This window comes from Miniopterus schreibersii, assembly GCF_964146895.1.
Source record: "Miniopterus schreibersii genome assembly, chromosome: 4".
Taxonomy (NCBI): domain Eukaryota; kingdom Metazoa; phylum Chordata; class Mammalia; order Chiroptera; family Miniopteridae; genus Miniopterus; species Miniopterus schreibersii.
In genome coordinates, this window is record NC_138105.1 from 25,424,467 (window position 1) to 25,451,910 (window position 27,444).

Here is a 27,444-nt window from a genome sequence, read left to right on the forward strand (position 1 = left end):
GAGATGCCTTGTTTCCTTAAACCTCATGAACCATCCTGTGCTGGCTTCAAACTTTTCTTCTGCAGATTCCTCACCTCTCTCAACCTTCCTAGAATTGAAGAGAGTTAGGACCTACCTTGCTCTGGATTAGGTTTTGGCTTAAGGAAATATTGTGACTGGTTTGATCATCTATCCAGACCACTAAAACTTTCTCCATATCAGCAGTAGGTTTGCTTTCTTATCATTTGTGTGTTCACTAGAATAGCACTTTTAAGTTCCTTTGAGAACTTTCCCTTTACATTCACAACTTTGCTAACTGGTGTAAGGCTTTCAGCCTGTTTTGGCTTTTGACAGTCCTTCCTCACTTAATCATTTCTAGCTTTTGATTTAAAAAAAAAAAATCTTTATTGATCTGAGACAGAGGAAGGGAGAGGGAGAGAGAGAGATAGAAACATCAATGATGAGAGAATCGTCATTGATCGGCTGCCTCCTGCACGCCCCTGACTGGGGATCGAACCACCAGGCATGTTCCCTGACCGGGAATTGAACCACCATCTCCTGGATCTTAGGTGGATCGATGCTCAACTGCTGAGCTATGCTTGGCCGGACTCTAGTTTTGATTTATAACGAGAGATGTGCAACTCTTTTTTTTTTTACTTGAACATTTAGAGGCCCTTGTAGGGTTATTAATTGGCCTAATTTCAATATTGTGTCTAGGAAATAGGGAGGCCCAAGGAGACAGGGAGAGATTGGGGAATGGTGGTTTGGTGGAGTAGTCAGCACACAAGCAGCATTTATTAAGTTTGTCATCTTATATGGGTGTGGTTCATGGCATCCCAAAACAATTGCAATAGTAACATCAAATATCACTGATCACAGATCACAATAACAAATATAATAATAATGAGAAAGTTTGAAATACTGTGAGATTACCAGAATATGACACAGCGAAATGAAGTGAGCAAATGCTGTTAGAAAAAGCTGATAGACTTGACTTGCTCAGTGCAGGGTTGCCACAAACCTTTAATTTGTAAAAAGTACAATATCTGTGAAGCACAATAAAATGAGTTATACCTGTATAGAAATGTATTCAGTTCAGATTTATCTCTACAAAAGAATATTTTAATTGCAGTGGGAATGGATTCAGGTAAGCCAGTGGGATAGAAGAAAGATCTCTAGTAGAAGGCTGTTTGTGTTAATCTAAGTGACAGATAATGGGGATCTAAAATAAGATTGTGTTTGTGAGGATAGGAGAGTTATTGATAGGTTCATTTAGGGAAATAGAGTGGACAGGAATTAGTGATTAGAAGAGATGAGGAAAAAAGAGGAATGAATCAAGGGTAGCACTTTGCCATATGGTTGTATAATTGCATGTATATTGGTGTCATTCACTGGAAGGAACAGAAGAAATTGGGAATTTATGATTTTAGGTATAGGCGTGTCGGATTATAAGTATTGCTGGAATGCCAAGTGAGGACATCCATTATAGTTGATTAGATAGATGTATTGTAGTAGTAGCTGCTGTAACATAAAAATGAATGAACATATAATAATTTTAAAACATTACATTGTCCTGGCTGGATGGCTCAGTTAATGGGAGCATCACCTGTGCACCAAAAAGTCATAAGTTCGATTCCTGGTCAGGGCACATACCTAGGTTGTGGGTTCAGTCTCTGGTCAGGGGGCATATGGGAGGCAACTGATGTTTCTTTCTCACATGGTTGTGTCTGTCTCCCTCCCTCTCTCTAAAAGCAATGAACGTATCATCTGGTGAGGATTAATAAAAAACCTCATTACGTTACTCATGCAGTGTTCAAAAGGCTATTCCTCATTGGTAAATATTTCATCTCCAGTCTTTTAGAGGTCCAGTCTCTTCCTTTTCTTGGAGTTCTACCTTCTTCAACATGTAGTCTCCAAGGTTGTGTTCAGCTGTATCAAGCCAGTGAAGAGATAAAGTATGTAGGAGGCATGTCCACTTCATAACCAACACAGCCTGAAAATGACATACATCATTTCTGTTCACATTCCATTGGTGGCAACTAATCTTACAGCTTTACTTATCTATAAAGAGATTTGAGAAATGTGGTCTCTAGCTGGGCCCCTGCTTTCCAGAGACTAGATATTATGAAAGGGAGAATACAATTCACTGTTAGCTATATCTACCATGGATTTGAGAATCATTAGCATATAAATAATTGAAAAGCATAAGAATGAGATGTCCTAGGACATGTAAAGAATGAGAAGGAAAGGTTGTTGAGGATGTAACCTAGGGAGTAGGGGAAGAGAAGCCACGTAAAGGATACTGAGAAAAAAATTTTGAGAGTGTTGTTATGGAAACTGAGGCAGGAGGAGTTCAAAGTAATGTCAGCATCATATACTCTGTAAGGTAATATAAGATAGTATGGATTGCATTAAACAACGGGAAGGCTTATGGTGGCCTATGTCAACAGTTTCAGATTTGAGTAGAAACTCAGAAGTTAGTCTTTTTTCCAAGATATAAGCAGTGGTTCTCAAACTTTTGGGTCTTAGGATCCCTTTAAACACTTAGAAATTATTGAGGACTGTAGAGAACTTTTATTTTTATTGGTTACATTTATTGATATATATTGTATTAGAAATTGAAACTGAAAATTTCAAAATATTTACTTAGTAATTCATTAAAAAATAACACTAATAACTCCTTTCATGTTAATGTAAATAACATATTTTTAAATAATTATTTTCCAAGACAAAAATAATTTAGTTAGAAGAGTGGCATTGTTTTACATTTTTGTAAATCTTCTAAATGACCTACTAGAAGATAGCTAGATTCTCACATCTGCTTCTGCATTCAGTCTCTTGTGATATGTTGTGTTGGTTGAAGTGTATTAAGAAAACCCAGTTCATACAGATATGTAGTTGGAATGAGAAGGACCTCACTGACCCCCTGAAAGTGTTGCAGGGACTTTCCAGGGGTCTTTGGACCACATTTTAAGAACTATGGAATTATAGGATTAGATATAAGGTAAGAAGGTAGAAGAGTTTTGACTCTATTTAAATGTTGATGGAAAAGGAGGTTATAAGGAGGATACGGTTAGAGAAAGAGGTGGTACTTGGCCAAGTAGGATTTTTGAAGGTCCTGGCTGATTTAGAAAAATTAGTTTTAGAAAGGAGGTAGGGAGGGACCTCTCAGGATTTTTCACTAAATAAGTCCCTAGCACATAGTAAGGCTTGAATAATGTTACCTGTTATTACTGCTCAAGCAGGAATGAGGCAAGGATAGGTGAGAATTTGATTAAGTTTGGAGATAGGTTGATAGGAAAAGGTGAGTTCTCATCTGGTGAATTCTGTGTGTGCCCACATACATATTAATCTGCATATGACTGTAAGAGACAAAGTCATATGCTAAGACTAAGGAATAGACGGGGAGGGGAGGAGTTCAAAGAGAGCAGATAAGTTTTGAAGGGAGAACTGAAGAAAGAGCCTAGCAATGGAACATGGGAGAATTGTTACATATGTACTATAATTGTAAAAATTCTTGTTATGGAAAAATATCTATTAGCAATTTGAAAAATACATTCGTCACTTTTTTAGACAGAAAATCCTGTTCTATCCTACGTAAACTTCCTGGGTGGCTATTTAGGCCATCTTGATTAAGAGTCACAGGTAACCCAGCTGCTTGCTTGCACGCTGTAATGTTACCCTTTTTGGGTCTTTGAGACTGTTACTTTCTCTTGGTCAGGTCTGTAGTACCTACTTTCCTTGAATAGTCAGGAGTCTGGCCCTGACAGGCAGCATTGGTGGCCTGCTTCCTTAGAAGTTTGATTTCTTCCATTATGTTGTAATTTATCACTAGGTTACAAAAAATTATTTTTATACTTATTTGTAAATAGATTCTTTTCCTTTATTTGTTCTTTGTTGTATGTTGTGTTCTCTTTTCTCAGCCAAGCATTTAGGTGCTTTTCTCCTTACTGCCATTGGAGGAGAATACAGTCATTTTAAAACAGACTTTTCAAAACGTAAATTTATTTGGCTAATGTCAAATTATATAGATAACATTACTGCGCTTTTTTGACTCTTTAAAAAGATTGGGCAATGGACACACAGTGTAATATACGGATCATGTATCGAAGAAATGTACACGTGAAACCTGTATGATCTTATTAACCAATGTCACCCCAATAAATTTTTAAAAAGATTGTTTTATATTAGAAAGGATTGAACATTTAAAAGATTTTTTACCTTGTGTAGTACAAGTTGATTTTTATTATTATATACAAATTTATTAGTAAATAGGCATGAAATTATGTTTACTATGCTGTTTCAAAAAAAGGGAACCCAGCTAGAATTATTTTTACTTAGTTTAAAAGTTTCCGTTCATATCTGTTGGTCTGCTTTTGTGTTGCTTTAAGCTCACCTTTTATTCCTGATGCACTGCAGCTTCTCTAACAGCTCTCTTTCACATGTATTTTACGTTTTTGCCATGTAGGTCTTTCACAGTTCTGCAGCCCCAGGCGGGCATTCTCTGAACAGGGTCCGCTCCGCCTGATCAGGAGCGCCTCTTTCTTTGCAGGTTTGCGATGTGCTCTGTGGGTAGACTAGTTGGTGTGCCCCAGTGGCTAGAATTGTAGTTAAGCTGTGGAAACAAGAGAGTAAATAAATGTAGTTGGGGAGGGTTTGGTTAAGAAAACATTGCTTAGGAAGTACAAGAACTTAATTTAGTTCTACTGAATATGTTCTTGAAGTTTCCAGAAACGTTATCAGTGGAATTAACATTTTCATGAAATTTCAGTGTTTGTCATTTCTTACCTCATATGTAATAATGATTTTAACTTTAGAATTCCAAACCAAATTCTAGTGTAAGTATTATAATCCAGTTGGAATTTTTAATGTGACACTATCTTGTTTCCATGGCTGAGTAGCTTTTGTACCATACATAGTTCACTAATTGCAGAAAATATCCTGTCTTTTTATTATTGTAAAATTTCTGATCTATACTGTTTCATAAGAATGATTTCTCTTGGAGCTAAGATTTAGGTGAACAAGCACCATTATAATTACTCTGTAAAAGGCATATACGAGTGTATTTGTTTATATTATTGTAGAATATATTCATATTTCAGTATTCAGGAAGTTATATTCAATTTCTTATTTTGATATTTATTTTCCTTAAAAATATGAGATATGAACAATACATATTTATTATAGAAAAGTGGGGAAATATGAAAAATAGGCAAAAAATATATGTTCACCATCTGGTAGCCAGAAGTAACCTCCTTATTTTTAAAAAAACAAAATTGGGATCATACTATTCAAATCGTGTTTTTAAAATTTTTATTATGTAGAATTTTTAAACATACATTGTTACAGGCAGAATAACACAGTGAACTAGCATATGCTCATCAGTCCCAGCAGTCATCATTCTTACTGTTCAGTAGCTTCCTTTTTAAAAATTTAATAGTATATTGTGAATATTTTGCTATGTCATTGAATATGCCTTTAAAATACTTTAAAATTTTAGTCACCCTGCTTTACATATTATAGATTATTTTCATATTATATGTCAAATCATTAGATCTCAAAGCTTGTTCAACTGAGTAATAGCTCTTGGTGTTGGGTTTGTGCCATGCTATTGAAAAAATAAAGGAATGCAATGAGATGAGCATGATTGAGTTTGCTGTTTAAAAGGAACAACGTCAGCCTGAATAGCAATATATTTTATAACTGACAGTTTTGTCTTGATTCACAGTTCACAGCAACCCAATGGACATGCCTGGAAGAGAGCTGAATGAGGACAGAGACAGTGGCATAGCACGCTCTGGTAATGCCAGGTTCATGTATTAATCCAGTTTTTTATGAGATAACTGTTAGCTGACATTGATTTTCTTTGTTATCTTTGCCTTTATCCTTCAGTTTTATGTATACGGCTTGTTAGTATTGATATTACAAGAGAATTATAGAAACAGCGGAGAGAAATATTTTAAATTTAAAATATTTCATATATACTATTACATGTGCCTGGTGGAGCATGGCCTGGATGAATGCACAGTGGCTTAGGCTTAGCCAGTACAAAAAAAAAAATATTGCTCAAGAGACTGCTTAGGTAGTAGAAAAAACACATTTGTTTATATCCGCTTGCTCCCTAACTAGAGTTTAAATTGTCAGATTGTCCCTTGCCCAGTAAGACTTAAGCATTTTGAACTTTTTTTTTTCTTTCTTCAAATATGGACTCTCCCAAAATTTCTCTGACAAACTTTTGTTGAAACAAGCTGGGAATAAAAAATAAATAAATGCCCAGATTCTACCCCCCCACTCAGGAAAATCATCTGTCATTGTTAATTGTGTGGTTCTAGACCCAGAGAAAGGGAATCTAACAGCCTGGGCAAGGGACAGAGGGATAATACTTGAGTTGTGTCTTGAAAAATAAATAGGCATTATCCAGGCAAAGGCATGGAAGAAGGACATTCCATTTAAAAGCAAAAGTGTCTGTCAGGACTTAGAGATCAGCATAAGTGAAAGAAGGAGTAATCTTAGGCTTGAGTTATTGTTAGGCATGAGAAACTTTATTCACTGTAGTTATCCATGTGTGTGGTCACATTATATGGCTCTGCTATCAAAATTGATTACAATTCAATTTTGAGTATAGATGGGAAGTCCAAACTTACCATATATTGTAATCCCTAGTTTGCATTGGAATAATAAATTTCGAAAAAATTTTGCAGATGCCTGAACACTACTCCTGAAGACTCCAATTTAGCCTAGAGAAAGTCTTAGGCATCCATACTTGAGAAACAAAACAACATGAAAAACTTCAACACCTAATTCTGATGGGCAGCTAGAGTTCAGAACCACTAGTCTAATATTAAAAGTCTGCATCTTTCAAACAATCTCACCATTTCTAATTGAGTTTGTTATTTTTGTTCTTTGGAACTAATCTGGACTATATTTCTCTTAATACCTTTGCTTCTATATAATGTAGAGAATTAGTTTTCTCTTGTGTCTGGAATTTAATTCACATTATTTTATCCAACATTTTGGAGGTGATAAATTCATGTCTTTATACTTCATTTTCTTCAGCTATAAATTGAAGTGCCTGGCTACATTGATCAGTAAGGCTTCTTCAAGCCATTAAATTCACATGTGCCATTTAAGTTAATTGTGTATTTTCTGTATTTTCTAATAGGGTTATTTTAATTTCTGAGTTTAGTAAAGCATAGCTTCTCCAAATTTAGAGTAGCATTTGATTTTTCACTAAAGTCATACCTAGAATTTGTTATACATACCCAGTCTTAGTCTACAAAGTTTTACAGTACTCATTGATAAAATGTGATCTTTTCAAGAATGGAATTTAGAAAGAATTCATTGGTGGTTCAGATGTTTGCATGGTTATTAAAACTCTCCCCTTTATCACTGAACTTATCAGAAAGAATTCAGATGAACAAATCTTTGTACTGTCAGTCTCTCAGTCCTGGTGTCAAACATGATATATCATGTGGCATGTACCTTTTCATAGGTGATAATAATACCTCCCTGTTTTTGATTACTTTATAAATTTTCAGTATGTGGTTATAATCATGAAGATGAGAATCTAAAAATATTGCCAAACAAAAGCAGGCTTTGAATGTCTTCTCTATAGATCCAGTGGGAGGAAGGAGAACATGCCTAGCTCAAGGAAAAAGAAAGAGCTGTAGCTTTTTATACCCCAGGCAAAAAACAGCTTTTGGATTGCATAGAAGGGTTTTAGGAAGAGACTAATCCCCACAGTTATGGGATTACAGAAATTATAATCAAAGTGGACTCTATTGGAATGTGTCTGTTAACCATTAGAATGCTCCAGAGAGCAGTTTATAGGATTTACCCTTTTTTTGGAGCTTGGTGTAGGTATAGTCAAGACTCTTATTAAAAATGGCCAAGCATTCACAAGCTTGACTACCTATGCACAAGTGATCCACGAGTACTTTTAAGTGACATCTTTTTTTTCAAATACAGCTTTTATTCTTAACATCCAACTCCTGCATTAAAATGGAATCACATCATATTTCCTTTAATTTAAGGACTAAGGGCTCAGCTAAGCTAGGGGACAGTCTCATGGCCAAAGAGATAATGCTTTGTTTCAAAGTAGCATTTTCTTCCTTGGTGGGGCTGGGGGTAAGGATGTTAAGGGGGATTGTCTGAGTCTCCTGCCAACACACCATTGTTAATATATGATTTTTCTCCTCTGGGACATTGCTCCAGCAATGATGTTATTAAATGGAAATTTTAGAGGTTCATGAAGTAAAATGGAAAATTTGAGTCACCACTCTTAAATTTGTTAAAAAGAAATTTGTCCTTTTCTTTAGTTATAATTGACTTATACATTATATATGTTCTTATTCTGACTTGACAGCATCTCTCAGCAGCTTGCTTATTACACCATTTCCCTCCCCGAATTCGTCACTTACCCGAAGTTGTGCCAGCAGCTACCAGAGACGTTGGCGACGCAGCCAAACAACAAGTTTGGAGAATGGGGTATTTCCTAGATGGTAAGTTGGAACTTGCAATTTACATAAACAAGCTTGAATAGCTCCTTAAACACAATTTTGTATGGTTTTTTTAGAGGCTGGACTTACATTTTATGTATTTTAAGTTTAGAACTTAAAACTTTTTTTTTTTAATTATCTTTATTATTGAGAGTATTACAGATGTTTCCCCCTTTTCTCCCTCATTGCCCCCCTCCACCTGCCTCCGGCCCCACCCTAGGCCTTCATCACACTATTGTCTATGTCCATGAGCAGTGAGTATATGCATAAGTTCTTTGGTTAATCTCTTTCTGTCCCACTTCCCCCTTTTCCTCTGAGATTCATCAGTCTGTTCCATGCTTCCATGTCTCTGGTTCTATTTTGTTCATCAGTTTTATTTTGTTCATTAGATTCCCCATTTAAGTGAAATCAAATAGGTGATATTGTCATTCTCTGCCTGGTTTATTTCGCTTAGCATAATACTCTCCAAGTCCCTCCATTGCTGTCTCAAAGGGTAAGAGATCCTTCTTTTTTACAGCTGCATAGTATTCTATGGTGTAAATGTCCCACAGCTTTTTTATCCACTCATCTACTGATGGGCACTTGGGCTATTTCCAGATCTTAGCTATTGTAAATTCTGCTGCTGTGAGCATAGGAGTGCATATATTTTTTCTGATTGGTGTTTTGGGATACTTAGGATATATTCCTAGAAGTGGGATCACTGGATCAAATGGCAGTTTTATTTTTAATTTTTTGAGGAAACTCCACACTGTTGTAGCCGCACCAGTCTGCATTCTCACCAGCAGTGTGCAAGGGTTCCTTTTCCTCCACATCCTTGCCAGCATTTGTTGTTTGTTGATTTATTGGTGGTAGACATTCTGGCAGGTGTGAGGGGGTACCTCATTGTAGTTTTAATTTGCATTTCTCTGATTAGTGACGTTGAGCATTTTTTCTTATGCCTTGTGGCCATCTCTGTGTTCTCTTTGGAGAAGTGTCTGTTCAGGTCCTTTGCCCATTTTTTAATTGAATTGTTTGTATTCCTTTTGTTGAATTGTAGGAGTTCTTTATATATTTTGGAAATTAATAGCTTATAAGATGTATTATTGACGAATATGTTCTCCCATATAATGGATTCCCGTTTCATTTTGTTAATGGTTTCTCTTGCTGTGCAGAAGCTTTTTATTTTGATATAGTTCCATTTGTTTATTTTCTCCATTGTTTCCCTTGCCCTAGAAGATGTATTGACAAACATTGCAATGAGAGATGTCTGAGAGTTTGCTGCCTATGGTTTCTTCTAGGATTTTTATGGTTTCACAACTTACATTTAAGTCTTATATTCATTTTGAGTTTATTCTTGTGTAAGTTGGTCTTCTAGTTTCATTTTTTTGCATGTACCTGTCCAATTTTTTCAACACCATTTATTGAAGAGAGTGTCTTTACTCCAGTGTGTGCTTTTGCCTCCTTTGTCAAATGTTAATTGAGTGTAAAGGCTTGGGTCGATTTCTGGGTTCTCTGTTCTGTTCCATTGTTATATGTGCCTGCTCTTGTGCCAGTACCAGATTGTTTTGATTGCAGTGGCTTTGTAGTATTAACTTTATATCTGATATTGGGATTCCTCCAACTTTGTTCTTCTGTCTCAAGATTGCTGCAGCTATTCAGGGTCTTTTTTGGTTCCATATAAATTTTTGGAGTATTTGTTCTAGATCTGTGAGATTTGTGAAATACGTCATTGGTATTTTAATAGGGATTGTTTTGAATCTGTAGATTGCTTTAGGTACTTTGGACGTTTTAATGATGTTAATTCTTCTAGTCCATGAACGTGGTATATGCTTTCACTTGTTTGCATCTTCCTCTATTTGTTTTTTCAGTGTCCTATAGTTTTCTGAGTACAAATCTTTTACCTCCTTGGTTAAGTTTATTCCTAGATATCTTGTTTTTTTTGTTGCAATGGTAAATGGGGTTGTTTTTTTAGTTTCTCTTTATGAGAATTCATTATTGGTGTATAAAAATGCCATCGATTTCTGTATGTTAATTTTGTATCCTACTACTTTCCCAAATTCATTTATTAAATCTAGTAATTTTTTGATGGGTTCTTTAGGGTTTTCTATATACAATATCATGTCATCTGTGAATAATGACAGTTTTACTTCCTCCTTTCCAATTTAGATGCCTTTAACTTTTTCTTCTTTGTCTGATCGCTGTGGCCAGGATTTCAAGTACTGTGAATAAGAGTGGTGAAAGTGGACACCCCTGTCTTTTACCTGTTCTTAGGGGAAACTTATAGTTTTTGCCCATTTAATATGATGTTGGCTGTAGGTTTTTCATATATGGCCTTTATTATGTTGAGGTTTTATCCCTCTATTCCTACTTTGCTGAGAGTTTTTATCGAAAATGGGTATTGGGCTTGGCCTGCGTGGCTCAGTAGTTGGACATCGACCTATAATCCAGGAGATTGTGGTTTGAGTCCTGGTCAGGGCACATGCCTGGGTTTCGGGCTCGATCCTCAGCAGGGGGCATGCAGGAGGCAGCCAATCAATGACTCATCATTGATGTTTCTCTCTCTCTCCCTCTCCCTGTCTTTCTCTGAAATCAATAAAGACATATTTTTTATTTTAAAAAAAGGGTGTTGGATTTATTCAAATGCTTTCTCTGCATCTATTGATATGATCATGTGATTTTTATTTTTAATTTTGTTTATGTTATCTATCACATTTATTGATTTGCAAATATTGTACCAGCCTTGCATCCCTGGAATTAATCCCACTTGGTCATGGTGTATGATCCTTTTAATGTATTGCTGCATCCAATTTGGTTATATTTTGTTGAGGATTTTAGCATCTTCATCAGGGGTATTGGCCTGTAATTTTCTTTCTTTGTAGTATCTCTTTCTGGTTTTGTAATTAGGATAATGCTGGCCTTGTAAAGAGAGCTGGAAAGTTTTCCTTCCTCTTGGATATTTTTTGGAATAGTTTGAGGAGGATAGATGTTAGTTTTTCTTTGAATGTTTGGTAAAACTCCCCTGTGAAGCCATCCAGTCCAGGACTTTTGTTTGCTGGGAATTTCTTTGATTACTGCTTCAGTTTCTTTACTTGTTATTGGTCTATTCAGGTTTTCTCGTTCTTCCTGATTGAGTTTTTGAAGATTGTATGCTTCTAGGAATTTGTCTGTTTCACCCAGGTTTTCCAGTTTGTTGGCAAATAGTTGTTCATAGTATTTTCTTACAATCCTTTGTGTTTATGTGATGTCAGTTCTTACTTTGCCTCTTTCATTTCTGATTTTATATATATGGGTCCTTTCTCTTTTGTTTGTTTCTTTTTTAATATCTTTATTGATTTCAGAGAGAGGAAAGGAGAGGGAGAGAGAGAGATAGAAACATCAATGATGAGAGAGTTATTGATTGGCTGCCTCCTGCATGCCCCCGACTGGGGATCGAGCCCTCAACCCAGGCATGTGCCCTGACCGGGAATGGAACCCCAATTGCCTGGATCCTAGGTCGACGCTCAACCGCTGAGCCACGCCCGGCCAGGCTCTCTTTGTTTCTTGATGAGTCTTGGCTAAAGGTTCATCAATCTTGTTTTTGTTTATGTTTTCAAAGAGCCAGCTCTTGGTTCCATTGATCTTTTGTATTGTGTTTAAATATATTCCATTGTTTTTTATTGTGATAAAAGTAGGCATAACATAACATTTACCATTTTGACCATTATTAGGTATATAGTTCAGTGGCATTAAGTACCTCCACATTGTTTTGCAACTATTCTTGTCTTGAGCGTATCTCTCCAAACTGAACTCTGTACCCATTAAACAGTAATTACCCCCCATTCCTCCCTCCTCTTAGCCCCTGGCAATCACCATTCTATTTTTTGTTTCTGTGAATTTGACTACTACAGATACCTCATATATTGGAGTCATATAATATTTTTCCTTTTATGTGTGGCTTATTTAACTTGGTATGTCGTCAAGGTTCATTCAGGATGTCGCACACATTAAAATTTCATTGTTTTATGGCTGAATAATAGTCTCTTGTATGCATTTTTGTTTATATTCATCTGTTGATGGACATTTGGGTTGTTATCACATTTTGGCTATTGTGAATAAAGCTACTATCAACATGGGTGTAAAAATACCAGTTCGAGTCCTTGCTTTACTTTTGAGTCTATACCCAAAAATGGAATTGCTGGCTTATATAGTAATTCTGTGTTTAAGTTTTTTAGGAATCACAATACTATTTTCTGCACTGGCTACACCATTTTGCATTTCCACCAGAAATGCACAAGAGTTTTAATTTCTCCACATCATTGCCAATTGTTATTTTCTGTCTTTTTGATCATAGCCATCCTAATAGGTGTGAAGTGGCATCTCATTTGAGTTTCTGTAATGGTTAGTGGTGTTGAGCGTGTTTTCATGTGCTTTTTGGCCATATGTATTCTTCTTTGAAGAAGTGTCTATTCAGGTGTTTTGCCCATTTTAAAATCAGGTTATTTGTCTTTTTGTTGTTGTTGAATTGTAGGTGTTGTTTATATATTCTGGATATCAACCTCTTATCAGACAAATACCTTGCAAATGTGTTCTATTCCATGAGCTGCCTTTCATTCTTTCAATAGTGTTTTTTTTTTTTAATTTTTTAAATCCTCACCTGAGGATATTTGTCCATTGCTTTTCAGAGATAGTGGCGGGGGGGAGAAACATCTATGTGAGAGAGACACATTGATTGGTTGCCTCCCACACACACCCTGACTGGGGCCAGGGATGGAGCCTACAACCGAGGTACGTGCCCTTCACCGGAATTGAACCCAGAACCCTGCAGTCTACAGGCTGATGCTTTATCCACTGAGCCAAACCAGCTAGGGCTGATGGTGGTTTCTTTTTTGTTTTTTAAATATTTAAAAATTTGATTTTATAGAGAGAGGGAAAGAGAGGGAGAGAGAGAAACTTTTACGTGAGAAACAATAGATCAGCTGCCTCCTACATACTGCTTACTGGTGATGGAGCCTGAAACCAGGACATGTGCCCTGACAGGAAATCAACCTTTTGGTGCATGGGATCACACTCACCAACTTAGCCACACTGGCTAGGGCAGATAGTGTCCTTTGATGTACAATGTTTTTTGATTTTTATGTAGTTCAACTTCTCTTTTTTTTGTTTTGTTGCCTGTGCTTTTGGTGTCATATCCAAGAAATCATTGACAAGTCTGTCTTAAAGCTTTTGACCCTCTGTTTTCCTCTAAGAATTTTATAGTTTTAACTCTTCTGTTAGGACTTTGATCTATGTACTTGATATTTTTATATTTCAGTTTTTCCTCTTTCTATTTTGGCAAGTTAATTCATTCTTGAAAGGCTTTTTTTCTTTTTGATCTATGTTAAGTAAACCTTAAAATTCAGGCTTATTTAGGTTGGTTATGAATTGTGATTATCTTTGTTTTAGTGACTTTTAATTGAACCCAAGTGTTCCAAATCTGATTCTCTTAAAATTTTTTATAAAGAAATTGACCATGAAGGGACTAGCCAATAGATTCCTGAAAGAGATTTGCAAATCATATGAATTTTTAGATTTACTTGATCATACAGTGGTAAACCTTTAGCTTGCCTACATTTAATTAGGAAAGAGATTGAATTGCAAATTTAATTATTTTTATTTTTTTTAAATAAAAAAATTTTTTTTTAAGGTCTGTAGAAGAAAGCTTTAATCTGTCAGATGAAAGCTGTGGTCCTACCCCAGGAATTGTGAGAAAAAAGAAGATTGCAATTGGGGTAATCTTTTCATTATCCAAAGATGAAGATGAAAATAACAAATTTAATGAATTCTTTTTTTCGCATTTTCCTCTCTTTGAAAGCCACATGAACAAATTAAAGAGTGCAATAGAACAGGTAAGCATGGTTATGTTATTGGCCTGTTTATATCCCTTATTTTTCTTTGAATCTTATTCTCCTGTTTAAGTATTGTGTTCATTTATATAACACAAAGATTAACCTGCAAAGTGCTCTGGGAGGTACAAAATAAACCTCAGCTCTTTAAGGAGCTTACTTCCTAATAAAAGATCTAAGGCCATTCATCCATTCATTCAATAAATAAATATTTGAGGGCCCATAATGTGGCAGGCACTATTTTAGAAACTAAAGATAAGATGTGGAAAACGTAACACTCCTGACCTCATGGGACAGCAAATAAACAAATGAGTACATAAGCTATTAAATGGGAATAAATGCTGTGGAGAAAAGTAGAACAGATTTTTAAAGTGTGATGGACAGAAGGATTTAATTTTTATAGGCTAGTGTGGAGGGCTTCTGATGAAATGATGTGTGGTCCAGAAAAATGAAGGAAGTGAGCTACAACTATCTGAGAGGAGAATGTTACAGGCAGATGCAGAGGTCCTGTGTCAGGACTAAGCCTGATGCTTGAGCAACAGGAAGGAGGCCAAAGTGCCAGGGTTAGAAGTAAGACAAGATAATGTAGGGCCTTACAGGATTCCATTGTCAGAGCATGGCATTTACTCCATAAGGAAGATGGGAGGCCATTGGAGGTTTTTGAGTGGAGAAATGACATTATTTATGCGGATCATTCTTAATGCTGTTGGGGAATAGATTTCTAGGAGCATAGGTAGATGCTGTAGGACCATTTAGGAGGCTGTTGGCATAATCTGGGTGAGAGATAATGGATACTCAAACCAATTTAGTGGTGGAATTGGTGAGAAGTGGTTGGATTCTGGGCATATTTTGAAAATAGAGCTAATGAGATTAGCTGATGGGCTGGATTTGGGTGTAAGAACAATAGAGGTTGACTCAAGAATTTTCATTTCAGCAGTAAGAAGGATGGACTTGGCAGTACAAAAATAGGGAAACTAGAGATGGAGCAGATTTGGTAGGTGAAGATCAGGAGTTTGTTTAAGGTGCCTCCTGGACATCCAAGTTGTTTTGATAAGTCTAGAGTTTAGAGAAAAGGTCCAGGCTGAACAATCACCAGTGTATAGATGTTATTTAAAGCCATGAAACTGATTGAGGGAGGAAGAGAGGAGCAGAGATCCTAGGCCTGATTCGTGGAGCATTTCAGCAGTTAAAATCTGAGGAGAGGAGACTGCGGGTTGGCTGTTCAAGTAGGAGGAAAAATGAGAGTGTGTTTTTTATGGGGGCTCCAAGTGAAGAAAGTGATTTAAGAAGGTACGAGTGATCAATTTCTACTGATAGTGTATATAATAACTTTACATAAAGTAAGAAAATTGAAAACACAAGATAGAACATAAGGATAACTAAAAAGGGAGAACAAGCCAAACTTTTTTTAGGAGTTCATAGGAAAGAAAAGTGACTTCCTATTGGGATACTGTTTCATTTGGACTGCATCTTAAAGGATGTGTAGGGTTTTTTAAACATAAAACTTTGAAAATTGCATATAGCAGAATAGCAAGAGAAATTGATATCCTTGCCACCCGAAGATAATTCATTAATATTTTGCTGGAAGTCTTGTCCAGACCTTTTCTATGCATATTGTATTTTTACTAGATTAGGATTGTCCTATAGTCCCTGTTGCTTTAATTATATAACTATTTTTGTTGATTTTTAGAGAGAGAGAGCGAGAAACATTGATGTGAGAACAACACATCAATGGGCTGCCTTCTGCATACCCCCTACCAGAGATTGAGCCTACAGCCTGAGCATGTGCCCTGACTAGAAATCGAATCTGCAACCCCTCGGCGCCTGGGATGACTCCCAGCCGAACCACACCAGCCAGGGCTATATGCCTATTTTTAAAAACTCATCATTATTACCATATGCATTTCTCATATCATTATAAATTGTTCTTAAATATATTTTAGTCACTTTCCTTAGTTTAAGTAAAAATTCTTTTATTAGGCCATTTCTACTTTCTCACAATTATAGCTATAGTGTAGTTAACATATTGGTGAATTTTCCAGATTATTTTTCAGAAGAAATTACCAGAAGTTGAACCAGTGAATCAGTGGGTATAACTAAAGTTCTTAACCACTGTGACAGTATGCAAAAAGGAGATGGCTAGAAGAGTTAATGGGTACAGATCTCAAAGAATCTAGAATGCTTGAGAGAAGTTTTGACTTTGTTTTTAAGGCTGTCTCCAAATTATGCTTCTGGAAGATTAATTTGGCAGCATGTTTAAAAGAGACTAGAGTAAGAGGCTAGAGATGGGAAGACCAATTAGAATGGTCTAGAAAGAAGAGGATGCATTTCAGTAACTTAGTAGTGACTAAGAATCATCTTCCTCTAGAGAAGACAATGATGTTGGTTATTCACATTAAATCTGTCAAAAGATCATTAGCAGTGCTCTCTTTTTACAGAACAAATGAGTGAAGGCCATTTTCACTTTTTCAGAAGTTAGGCGCTGGTGACATCTTCTTTAGTCGCTGCTGTCTCTTTTTGTAGTTTGTTGCCAAAGTCAATACACGTAACATTTAGCTGTGACTGAACTGACATTTTTGAGTTACTGGGAGAAGTGTTTCAAGCTTTGTATAAAATATGAAATATTTAGGCACTATAGAACTCACTAAAAGTGACTTTTCAAATATTTGAATGCTTTGACCATCTGTAACCTAAAGTGTACATACTTAGAGTTGTCTGGATATTTGTTCAAGTTTAACATCTCATTTTTTATTAAAGCTGAGAAATAAAGCTAAATGAATGAATACTTTTAAAAGTTCTACAGTTGTTAATTAATGGTAGACTATAATAAACACTAAACCATTCAAAAAAGTTATTTTCTAGGGCCAGTTTTCAAACTATCACCTTTTTTTTTTTTTAAATGAAAAGCTATGGATTTTGTTTCCAGACACCTTGGGTATTTTCTTTTTTTTTTAAGTTTGTGCTACCTTTTCAGATCTATAATTTAATGAAACATTTTTATTGCTGGTAAATTAAGGAAGAACACTTCTCAACTCTAGCTAAAAAAAATTTACTATAAATTGGGAGCCTATCAACAGTTTGTAAAAACATAAAGTAAGTTTTACTTTTACCCTGTGAAACTTTTTGATGTACTTGAACATGGTTTCTGACCTGAAGTAGTCTGACCTTCTCTTAAATATATGTTTAAAATATTTTAAAAATTAATTTTTAATTACATAAGTAACACAGAATTATATTCTCTTTTAAAAATCTACAAAATTACAAACTTTTTTTTGTGTGCCATACATAGACTAATCCCGATCTCCTTTTTTCTACTTAAAGCAAGGCTTTTCAACCTTACCCAAATATGTTTTAAAGAAAGCAGATATTACTAATAACTTGAGATGTCTTTCAGTAGAATATTTATATTTCAGATATTAAAAAATAGATTTCCTTAGCAGAACCATTATTTGTGAAATATTAGAGGAAACCATGAGCTATTGTTACTGAGTTATCATTGAGCCTTGTTCTGTTTGAGGAAAAAAAAGTAGTTTTTTGTAACCCAGACACTGTCAACATCAGTTTCTTTGTGTGTTGACATTCTGTGGTTTGACAGTTACAATAAGAGATTTAACACTTGAAAAATTTTAATTTTGTTATAGTCATTAATGACAGTGCATAAAAGAAAGCCACTGTAAGTACGTGTATTTTCTTTATATCTTTCTAGATAAAGATCGTAGTAAAGTGTTGTGGAAATATGTGACTTTGTCTTTCACTTTTTTTTTCATATTTTGCCCATAGTCAGTATAAGAATTAACGATTTGATTACTTTCAAGGCTATGAAAATGAGCCGGAGATCAGCTGACGCCAGTCAGAGGAGTTTGGCTTATAATCGAATAGTTGATGCCCTAAATGAATTCAGGTACATATTCTCCACCTTTTCATAATATAAAGTTGTTTTGCAGTGTACACAAAAAGATTTATTTGTATTCTTTCACTTATTTCTGACAACATTTAATTCTTTAAATTTCTCTGTCCCATAGTCAAATAAGGGTGTAATTCAGTAGGCTATTAGCTCCTATGTTGTTAAGTATTAAATGTGCTTGGGATTCAGGCACATTAGGGAGCCATTAGTAGTTTGATTTTTAATATTGGACTATTAGACAAGCAAAGATCCCTACTAGAAGAGATCCCTATTACAGCAGAAAGGTGCTTTGTCCTCTCTTGGCTGTTAGATGTAGGGACTAGTTGGTGTGATTTAACCGGTGATAGTAATCAGACATTCTTAGATACATGGAATACAGGGACACATGGCTATAGCGAATATGAACTTGATGTTGCAAATAACTGTTGCTTGATCTTTTCTCTAGATATGGCAAAGCAAATAGTTTTTCTTCTGCCAGTATTTTCTTGCACAACAAAGTTTGTGCCGAAAGCTGCAACAACTGCTGTTAACTGTGTTCTCGTTATGGCACGCAAACATATTGCATACGAACTTACATTGGGAGTCACAAAATGACGGATGTGTCTCCCTCTGAGAGAATCATTTCAGGTCTACTTCATCCTCTCATTCTCTCAGTCTTTCCTCCTCTAGACTGGAGAGAGAGTATAGATTTTTTGCTTATTTGCCTAAAAGAATCCTGCAATATTATTTCTGAGTTTTAAATTTTCCAGTATTACAAGATAATGAATCTTTTCTCTTGAACTTGGAGCTATTACTTACATTATTGGATTACAGTGTTTCTTTTCTGCAGTCACAAGCTTTGTGGCAGAAGCCCAAGAGTCCCTGGTTGAGCTCTGAGGAAACACTATCATTATAAATCCAGCTGAGATTACCAGAATAGTAAATATTGTCATAAGATTCATTCCTAGTAGAATACTGATCTTACTCTTGGTTATAAACAGTATTTTTATTTAAAACAATTGAGTTAAATACTTGCAAGTTGCTTTGGTAATAAGGTAATAGGAATGGCCTAGCCTTAGAATTTTAAGATTGCCTAGAAATTACAACATGTGTATGAGTTATAAAATCATTGAAAATGTTTATCATGGTTGTGTGTCTTTCCTTTTGTATTAGTGTGATTATTTCATTTCAGTTACTGTGGAAATCTGAAAGGCTATTTAAGTCAGTTAAGCATTCTTATAATATCTTAAAAATACTTTATAAACTCATGATTTTTTAAAGAAGGCTATCTGTAGAAGCACTTTAATATGTACAGTTGCTACTCATTATTTACAGATTCTGTATGTGTGAATTCACGTACTTGCTAGGATTTATAACCCCAAAATGTACTAACAGTACTTGTACGATCATTTGTGGACATGCACAAAGCAGTGAAAAACTTGAGTGGCCTTACACACCCATTCCCAGAGGAGGTGGAACAGGACAATGCTCTGCCTTCTTATTTCAGCTTTCATTCTTTAAACAAGTGTCCTTTTAGACGTCTGTATAGTGCCATGCTTTTTTTTAGTGATTTTGCTATTAAAAGTGGCCCTCAAGCATAGTGCTGAAATGCTGACCAATGTTCCTAAGCGCAAGAAGGCTGTGATGTGCCTTACAGAGAAAAACATATGTGTTAGGTAATCTTCATTCAGGCATGAGTCATTGTGCTGTTGGCTGTGAATTCAATGTTAATGAACCAACAGTATATTAAATCTTAAACAGTTTATATATAGAAACCCACATAGAACAAGATTATGCATTGATGGGTTGGCAAAAGTGTTGTGACCAGAGGTTCTCAGGAGCCTAAACCTTGTATTTCTCCTAGGAACAGTGACTCAGTGTTCACTAATTCAGTGTTCACATCGTTACTGATGTGGCTGTAGAACATTACTGCAAATAATGACACTATCATACTTAATTTAATGTTATTTTTTTTTATTTTTATTTTTTAAAATATATCTTTATTGATTTCAGAGAGAGGGAGAGAGAGAGCTAGAAACATCAATGATGAGAGAGTCATTGATTGGCTGCAGCCCACAACCGGGGCATGTGCCCTGACCGGGAATTCAACCCTGATCGCCTGGATCCTAGGTCGACGCTTAACCACTGAGCCACGCCCGGCCGGGCCATACTTAATTTTAAAACTAAGTACTGCCTGGCCGGGCGTGGCTCAGCGGTTGAGCATTGACATCTGATCCAGGAGATCGTGGTTTGATTCCTGGTCAAGGCACATGCCCAGGTTGCAGGCTCGATTCCCAGTATGGAATCCCTCTTCCTCTCCCCCTCCCTCTCCTTCTCCCCCTCCCTCTCTCCCTTCCTCTCTGAAATCAATAGAGATATAGTAAAAAAAATTAAAAAAAAATAAAACTAAGTGGTTATTAAAAATTAATGATTCGATTTTTTAGCTAGGTGATTATTTGAGACCAGAAAATTAATGAATTTTGGGTAGTTGAGAAGAGGAAGGAAATGATTCACATGTATAGGGAAGTTCTGAAACCTAGAGAAGCAGGAAGTGTGTTTTAGTTAGAATAGCTTCTTCCCAAAAATGAGGTCCTTGGAATTTTACCTAGACTTAATGCATAACAAAGAAAACTAAATCATGTCCACAGTTCCCTTACAACTAAAGGAGTATTTCATTCTCTAAGGACAGACCAGCAAAAATAAAGAGTCAGATGACTGGAAATACTTGCCCTTCTTACCATTCAAGGTTAGGACATAGTCATTAATGGGGAAGAAAGCACCACTACTTCTAGATCATTGATGACAGGATCGAGTTGTATATAGTGAGAAGCACTACTCATAACTAATTTCTTTGCCTTCTTTGCACCTGATACACTTTGAGGTTATAGTACATATCCTTAAACACCAAAACACTAAGGCTAATGTTCTCATAGACCCTATACTAATGTTAGTGATCTGGCCCTGGCCCATGACACACAGATTTGTAGTAGACACTAATATCCTAGAGAAATTCATGGCATATGAATTGATCAGTTCATTCATTCATTTATGCAGTGTTTCTTTTAATCAAAAAGTATATTCACATGGTTAAGAAACAAAAAAAATACATGCTGAAAGGTCTAATAATGAAAAATAAGTGAACCCTATCCAACCTCCCCTATTCCCTTAACTATTTTTGTTACCTCCATATTATTAAACAGTATACTTAATGCAGCTATATCTTGATTTATCCATTTTGGAGCATATGTAGTTTCTGCATGAGTTTATACCTCCCCTCAGTCTTGTAGCCACTTGGTTTAGTTATAGTACTATCTTTTTAGCTCTGGTAAATATTCTACATTCTTTGATTATTTTGCTCAGTTTCCTCTTTTGAATTCTTTTTTGTTAGAAACTCTGATATTCCTTGGTTGATCTTCTATGTCTCTTTTTCTTTTCTTTTTCTGAATGTATTATTTTATGTTTCCTCTGGAATCATTTTGTGTGTGAGTGCTTTCTGTTTGTCTTTCTGTTTGTGTCCCTCTCCCCTTGGAGGCTTTCCCTATATAGCAGTATTTTGGTTGCCCATTCATAGTTGAGAGTGAAGCACCAAAATGTAGGTTTGGGAGTTCTGTGTGTAAGTCAGGCATAGATTGGATAACTTTGCTTTAGGGCAGTGTTGCTCACTTTTTATTTACAGTGCCTGAAGGAGCATATTTAGACATTCTCCCCCTAATCATTTCCCCGCTAATGAAATTTTAACACTACAAGATTTGCTGTATATCTGTTTATGTACTGTGAAATATTCACATCAGGAAGGGTTTCGGGGTCATCAGTTCTCTGGGCTGGGCAATTGCTACATCTCCTGTCCTATCTGTAGTCGTTCTGTGGGGAAAATGGGGTGGAGTTAGGGGTCACCAGCCATTTATGGACCTTAAATTAGTCTCCCAGTTTACAGTTGAATATAACTCCTGTCCTCTACTTTACCCGGCATTTGTGAGTCCTGAGCATCTTTTTTTTTCTGGTGGGGCAAATCAGTTTCTCTTTTTACATGCCCATCTGTATGAACCCTATAACCTATATATTCCTCTACCGTTCTACTTCAGTCAACATTCTTCATGTTTTATCTTCTAGAATTTTATTAAATCTATAATTTTTTTTATAATCATCACCCGAGGATATGTTTATTGATTTTTAGAGAGAGAGAGAGAGGGAACAACATTGATTGGTTGCGTCCATACACACCCTGACCCAAATTGAACCCCCAACCTAGGTATGTGCCCTGACTGGGAATTGAATCTGCAACCTTTTTGGTGTGTGGGATGATGTTCCAACCAACTGAGCCACTGGTCAGGGCTAAATCTATGATTTTAATTTTCACTAAGGTTTCTCTCCAATTCTATTTGTTGTAGTGATTTATTTGTTTTCAAATCCTAAAGTTGTGTTCATGTGAGTGTCAGAACTGAAAGAGGCTAAACATTTGTGGTCAGTTGTCTATCCTATCTGAACATGCTTAATTGGCTTTAAAAAGCTTTTTCACAGGTCCCTAGTTTATATATTCTAGTCATATTTTTCTCTGTAAAATACCCTTAATTCTTTTCCCTCCCTCCCCCCTCCCTTTCTTTCCTTTCTTTCCTTTCTTTCATCATCTATTATCTATCTGTCTATCTATCTGTCTGTCTGTCTATCATCTATCTATCTATCTATCTATCTATCTATCTATCTATCTATCTATCTATCTATCATGATTTAGTTCTCAGCAATGATTTTATGTCCTATTGTCACTTCTAACCATTGTAATATATAGTGTTCATATTGGGTCAAAATTCAGTGAAAGTTGTTCAGGTATGAGAATTCTTTTCCTTTCGGGATTCTAAGTGCTAGAGAATTATGCTGAGGTGGGCCCTAGCACTTGTGGAGTTATCAGAGAACTAGGGACCAGTTAGTTTCTTAAGCCCCAACTTTGTAGGAATTGCTTGGTCTGGTGAGAGTATAGGACTTCATTGAATAGATACTAGTGTAAAAGGAAAAGAATTGACATTTTAAAGGTATCCTTGAAGCCTTCAGGAGAGAGTGCAAGTCACAAGACTAGCTGTTGCTTAAATAAATGAAATAGACAGCCAGAAGAGCACTATCATAATTGTTTAATAATCCTTTCTTGTATTGATTCGAGGAAAGCTTTCAGAGGTTGAGTGTCAAAGTATAGCATGCCATCTGTAGTGTCCTCATCATTCTTCAGAATTTTACTAAAAAGTCGTAGCATAGGAAACAATGATGCTGGTAAACTGTTGTTTTAAGTGTGTATATGGATAAGTTATCACCCCATTTTCAATATTTTTCTTTTCTATGTTTTTTTGTTATTTGCATTATATTTAAATACCAGCATATGCCTTGGAAACATAGAACTGGAAGGGGCTTTAGAAATTATCTAGTCCTATCCTTTTATTTTACAGGTGGAGGAAACTGATGCTTAAAGTAGGGAAATTATTATTCCAAGGCCACACAGTCATGGGGGGCAGAACCAGTGCCAGAACCAACATATTATCAGCTTATATATAGAACATTTTTCATGGTACTGTGCTGATGACAAAAAAGAAACAACTTAATTCATTGCCTACTCTCAAAAGCTTTAATAATCTAGGTGTTAGGTCCAAGATAGCAAGATAACTTTATTTTAAAGTATATAATTCTGCAAACTATGAATTTCACAATGTATTTTCTTCTTTTTAGGACAACAATTTGTAATCTTTACACAATGCCACGAATTGGAGAGCCTGTCTGGCTTACAATGATGTCGGGGATTCCAGAAAAGAACCAGCTTTGCCATCGATTTATGAAGGAGTTCACTTTTCTAATGGAAAATGCTTCAAAAAATCAGTATGTCTTTATATGAGCTATCTTAAATATCTTAGCTATTATTTACTATAACTAGATATCAAATTGTAATCAAACTCAGTTACAAAAGTAAAAGAATTAACGATTATCTTTGTAATTATTTGATATTATTAAAAAAGAATTATAAAAGATAATTATAGGGTGTGGAAGAAGGCCACAGAACTTTATGAACAAGAAATAGTAAAAATGTCTGTGTGAAATGAAAATTCTGACATTTTACAGAACTCTCTGAGGTTTCTCATTTTTCCTGCTGTTTGGCCACATGAGAATATGTACTCTCTTTGCTTTATTCTGTCACTGTATTTTACCTGAGGTTTCTTGAAGGCAGATTGGAATCTGATAGGATGCATTTTTGTTTTCAGATTCTTGCCAGCACTCATTACTGCAGTTCTGACCAATCATCTTGCCTGGGTTCCAACAGTCATGCCAAATGGACAACCACCTATAAAAATATTTTTAGAAAAACATTCCTCTCAGAGTGTGGATATGTTGGCAAAGACTCATCCGTATAACCCACTTTGGGCACAGCTGGGTATGTAGTCTGATATGCATTATACTTAGACTTTTGCATTATACGTAGACTTTTGTGTAACTGTCTGGAGTTATTTTATAGAAAAAAAAAAAAAGTAAATGCTCTTTTTTACCTCCTCCATTCTAAAGCCCCTGCTCATTACTTGTCTTTTCATGTCTGCTGAACTGCCTTACCCTCCCTTCCCCATCTCATGCCTGATACTCCTCATAGATAGAGAGCTGCAGCTAGAGCAAGGGAAGCAGGATGATAGTTCGCTCACTAGTGTCTTCTGGGGAGTTTGTGTTAGGTTGTCTGCCTAGAAAGAATGAATCAACAAAGTCACCTGTGATAGCTATAGTAAATCTGGTTAACTGAAAAGTGGTCACTGAGGTTTGTGTTTTTCACTTTCGTTTGTTGAGCAGTTTTGGAAAATATTTTCCTTTCTGCTAGGCCTCAGTGAATAAATAGTTAACAGAGGAGAGAAAGGATAGTTGATGAATAGACAGTCATTAGGAAGGCAGTTTAGCATGGTGCTTAAAAGCACAGGCTGTAGAATCAGATAGACCACATTTTAATCACAGTTCCTTTATTTGCAAAGTGGGGATAATAATAGGTAGTACATACTTCATAAAGTTGTGAAAATTAAATGAGAAAATACATGTAAAGTGCTTAGGACAGTGTCTGGTAAATGTAGCTGCTATTAGTTATACCTTACTGTATTGCTGTTAGATAATGTGGGAGGAATATGATGAGAACATCTTGGTGACCTGTAGAAACTTCCCTTAGGTTGTCCTGGTGAGCTTGCCAGGCACATTGTCATGTGGCTTATTAATTCATGTAACCATCCCTCCCTCCCTCCCTCCCTCCCTCCCTCCCTCCCTCCCTCCCTCCCTCCCTCCCTCCCTCCCTCTTTCTTCCCTTCTTCCCTCCCACCCTCTCTCTTCTCTCCTTCCCTCCCTCCCTCCCTCCTCTCCTTTTTTCTACTGAATTATAGAGTAATTAATATATAGTAAACACATATGTAAAGTATACAATTTTGTAAGTTTTGGTATATATGTCAAAATATATATACCTCTGAAACCATCACCAAGATGGTGAACATATCCTTCACTTCCAAAGTTATCTCATGCCCTTTCTCCTGTTTTTCTCCACACTTCCTGTTCACTGTCCCATATACCCAGGCAGCTGCTGGTCTGCTTTCTGTCATTATAGTTTGCATTTTCTAGAGTTTTAAATAAATGAAATCACAGCAGTACATGCTTTCATTTAATGTAATTATCTTGAGATTCACCTATTTTGTATGTATTAATAGTTCTTTCCTTCTTAATGCTGAGTAGTATTCTGTTGTATGGTTAATAACTTTTCTTTTTTCAAATCATGTAATTCAGTAATTTTTTTTGGACATTTCAAACCTATTTTCAACTCTACAGTTATCTGTTGAGTACATGGTATATCTAAGGCTCTGTACAAAGAGCATTGGAGGCTATAAAAATGAATGATATCTAGTCCTTGCCCTCAATAAGTTGACAGTAACAGTATTATACTGTAGGTAATGCATATGTGGACAATAATGATAATTCAGAGAGGAACTATGAGAGAAATAAAAAGTTTCGTGGGAGTTCAACGGGGGAAACTTGTACCCAAGGGAGGATAATTGGGTGGGAAGCTTTGGACTGGTAAAAATATAGAGGGAAGGGAATGTAAATAACATGAGTAAAGGTGTCTAGGTGTTAAGGGCTGAGCCTATTCAGTGGCCCAGTTTAAGCAGTCCACTTTAAGTGGGACTTTGGGTGAATAAAGATGTAAAAGGGTAACTATAAGAAGGTAACCTGGAGAAGTAAAGTGGAACTATTCATGAAAGACTCACTTGCCATGCCAAAGCAGTTTCAATTTATTTAGTAATTAGTGGGAGCCTTGGGAATAGTTTTGAACAGTGGCATGATGGTATTAGGGCCAGTGTCTTAGCAAAAAAGAAAATTTATCATAATACTGTTTGTAGCATACCTTTATTTGGGACGTATATGTGTTCATTCCTTTAAAAAGTGTCAGGCTTTTATAAAGTTTAAATAGAGGTTTTTAAATGTGTATACTGACAACTTGCAAAATTCAACTAAATTTAATGACTTTGTAGTGTCCATTTTAAAATGCTTTGGCATCTTTGTTGGTATAATATGAGATATAGCATAAATGTAGAAATGATGTTGGTAACTCTTAGTTACATCTGCCCCTTTTTATAATGTAATGGCTGTTCATATCTAGCATAGATACAGAAGTGAAATGAACCACATGGCTAAATGTGTTGCCTGTTGTTTTCCACTTAGGATATGTCTCACTCTTCCTCCCCTTTCTGGTCTGTCCTGAGGACCCAACCCTTGAGGGACTGGAAGGGAAAATGGGCTTTTAAAACCATGGGTGCTTATGGGGTCCTGGTTAGGGTACCAACAGTTAATGTTTGGTGTTATGATTTAAATCAAGAAAGGCTAAGTGTGTGATGTTGACTGCTCCAGCCCTGCTCCATTCCACCACCACTCCCTTCTTCCCCTTGTCCCCCAGAAGATACTGTGCTTTCTCTTCTCTGCATTGGATACAGCTACAGAATCTTTTTACACATAGTATTTCAGGCAGCACTTCTCCACTCAAATGGAGTGCTCTGTGTCTGCTTGGAGCCTGGCACAGAAAATATTCTTGGTAGATCTTACTTTTACAAGTGACTCTTTGCTTGAGGTTTCAAAACCAACTTTTTTTCTTTTTAAATATATCTTTATTGATTTCAGAAAGAGGAAGGGATAGGGAGAGAGAGAGACAGAAACATCAATGATAAGAGAGTCCTGCATGCCTCGCACTGGAGATCAAGCCCACAAC

The 27,444-nt window shown here is 36.1% G+C and overlaps 1 protein-coding gene across 2 annotated transcripts in view; it reads left to right on the forward strand.

Annotated features, from left to right (window-relative positions):
- The window catches only part of FNIP1 (folliculin interacting protein 1), a 124,053-nt gene that overhangs the window by 69,868 nt on the left and 26,741 nt on the right, over positions 1–27,444 (forward strand). The window contains exons 7-13 of one of the 2 annotated variants that reach the window (XM_081134089.1): positions 4,448–4,531; positions 5,708–5,779; positions 8,345–8,480; positions 14,119–14,320; positions 18,133–18,218; positions 23,907–24,053; positions 24,434–24,603. In XM_081134089.1, the coding sequence (XP_080990215.1) occupies positions 4,448–4,531; positions 5,708–5,779; positions 8,345–8,480; positions 14,119–14,320; positions 18,133–18,218; positions 23,907–24,053; positions 24,434–24,603 (897 nt within the window). The remainder of the gene's footprint in view (positions 1–4,447; positions 4,532–5,707; positions 5,780–8,344; positions 8,481–14,118; positions 14,321–18,132; positions 18,219–23,906; positions 24,054–24,433; positions 24,604–27,444) is intronic. The other variant, XM_081134090.1, reaches the window with a different exon arrangement.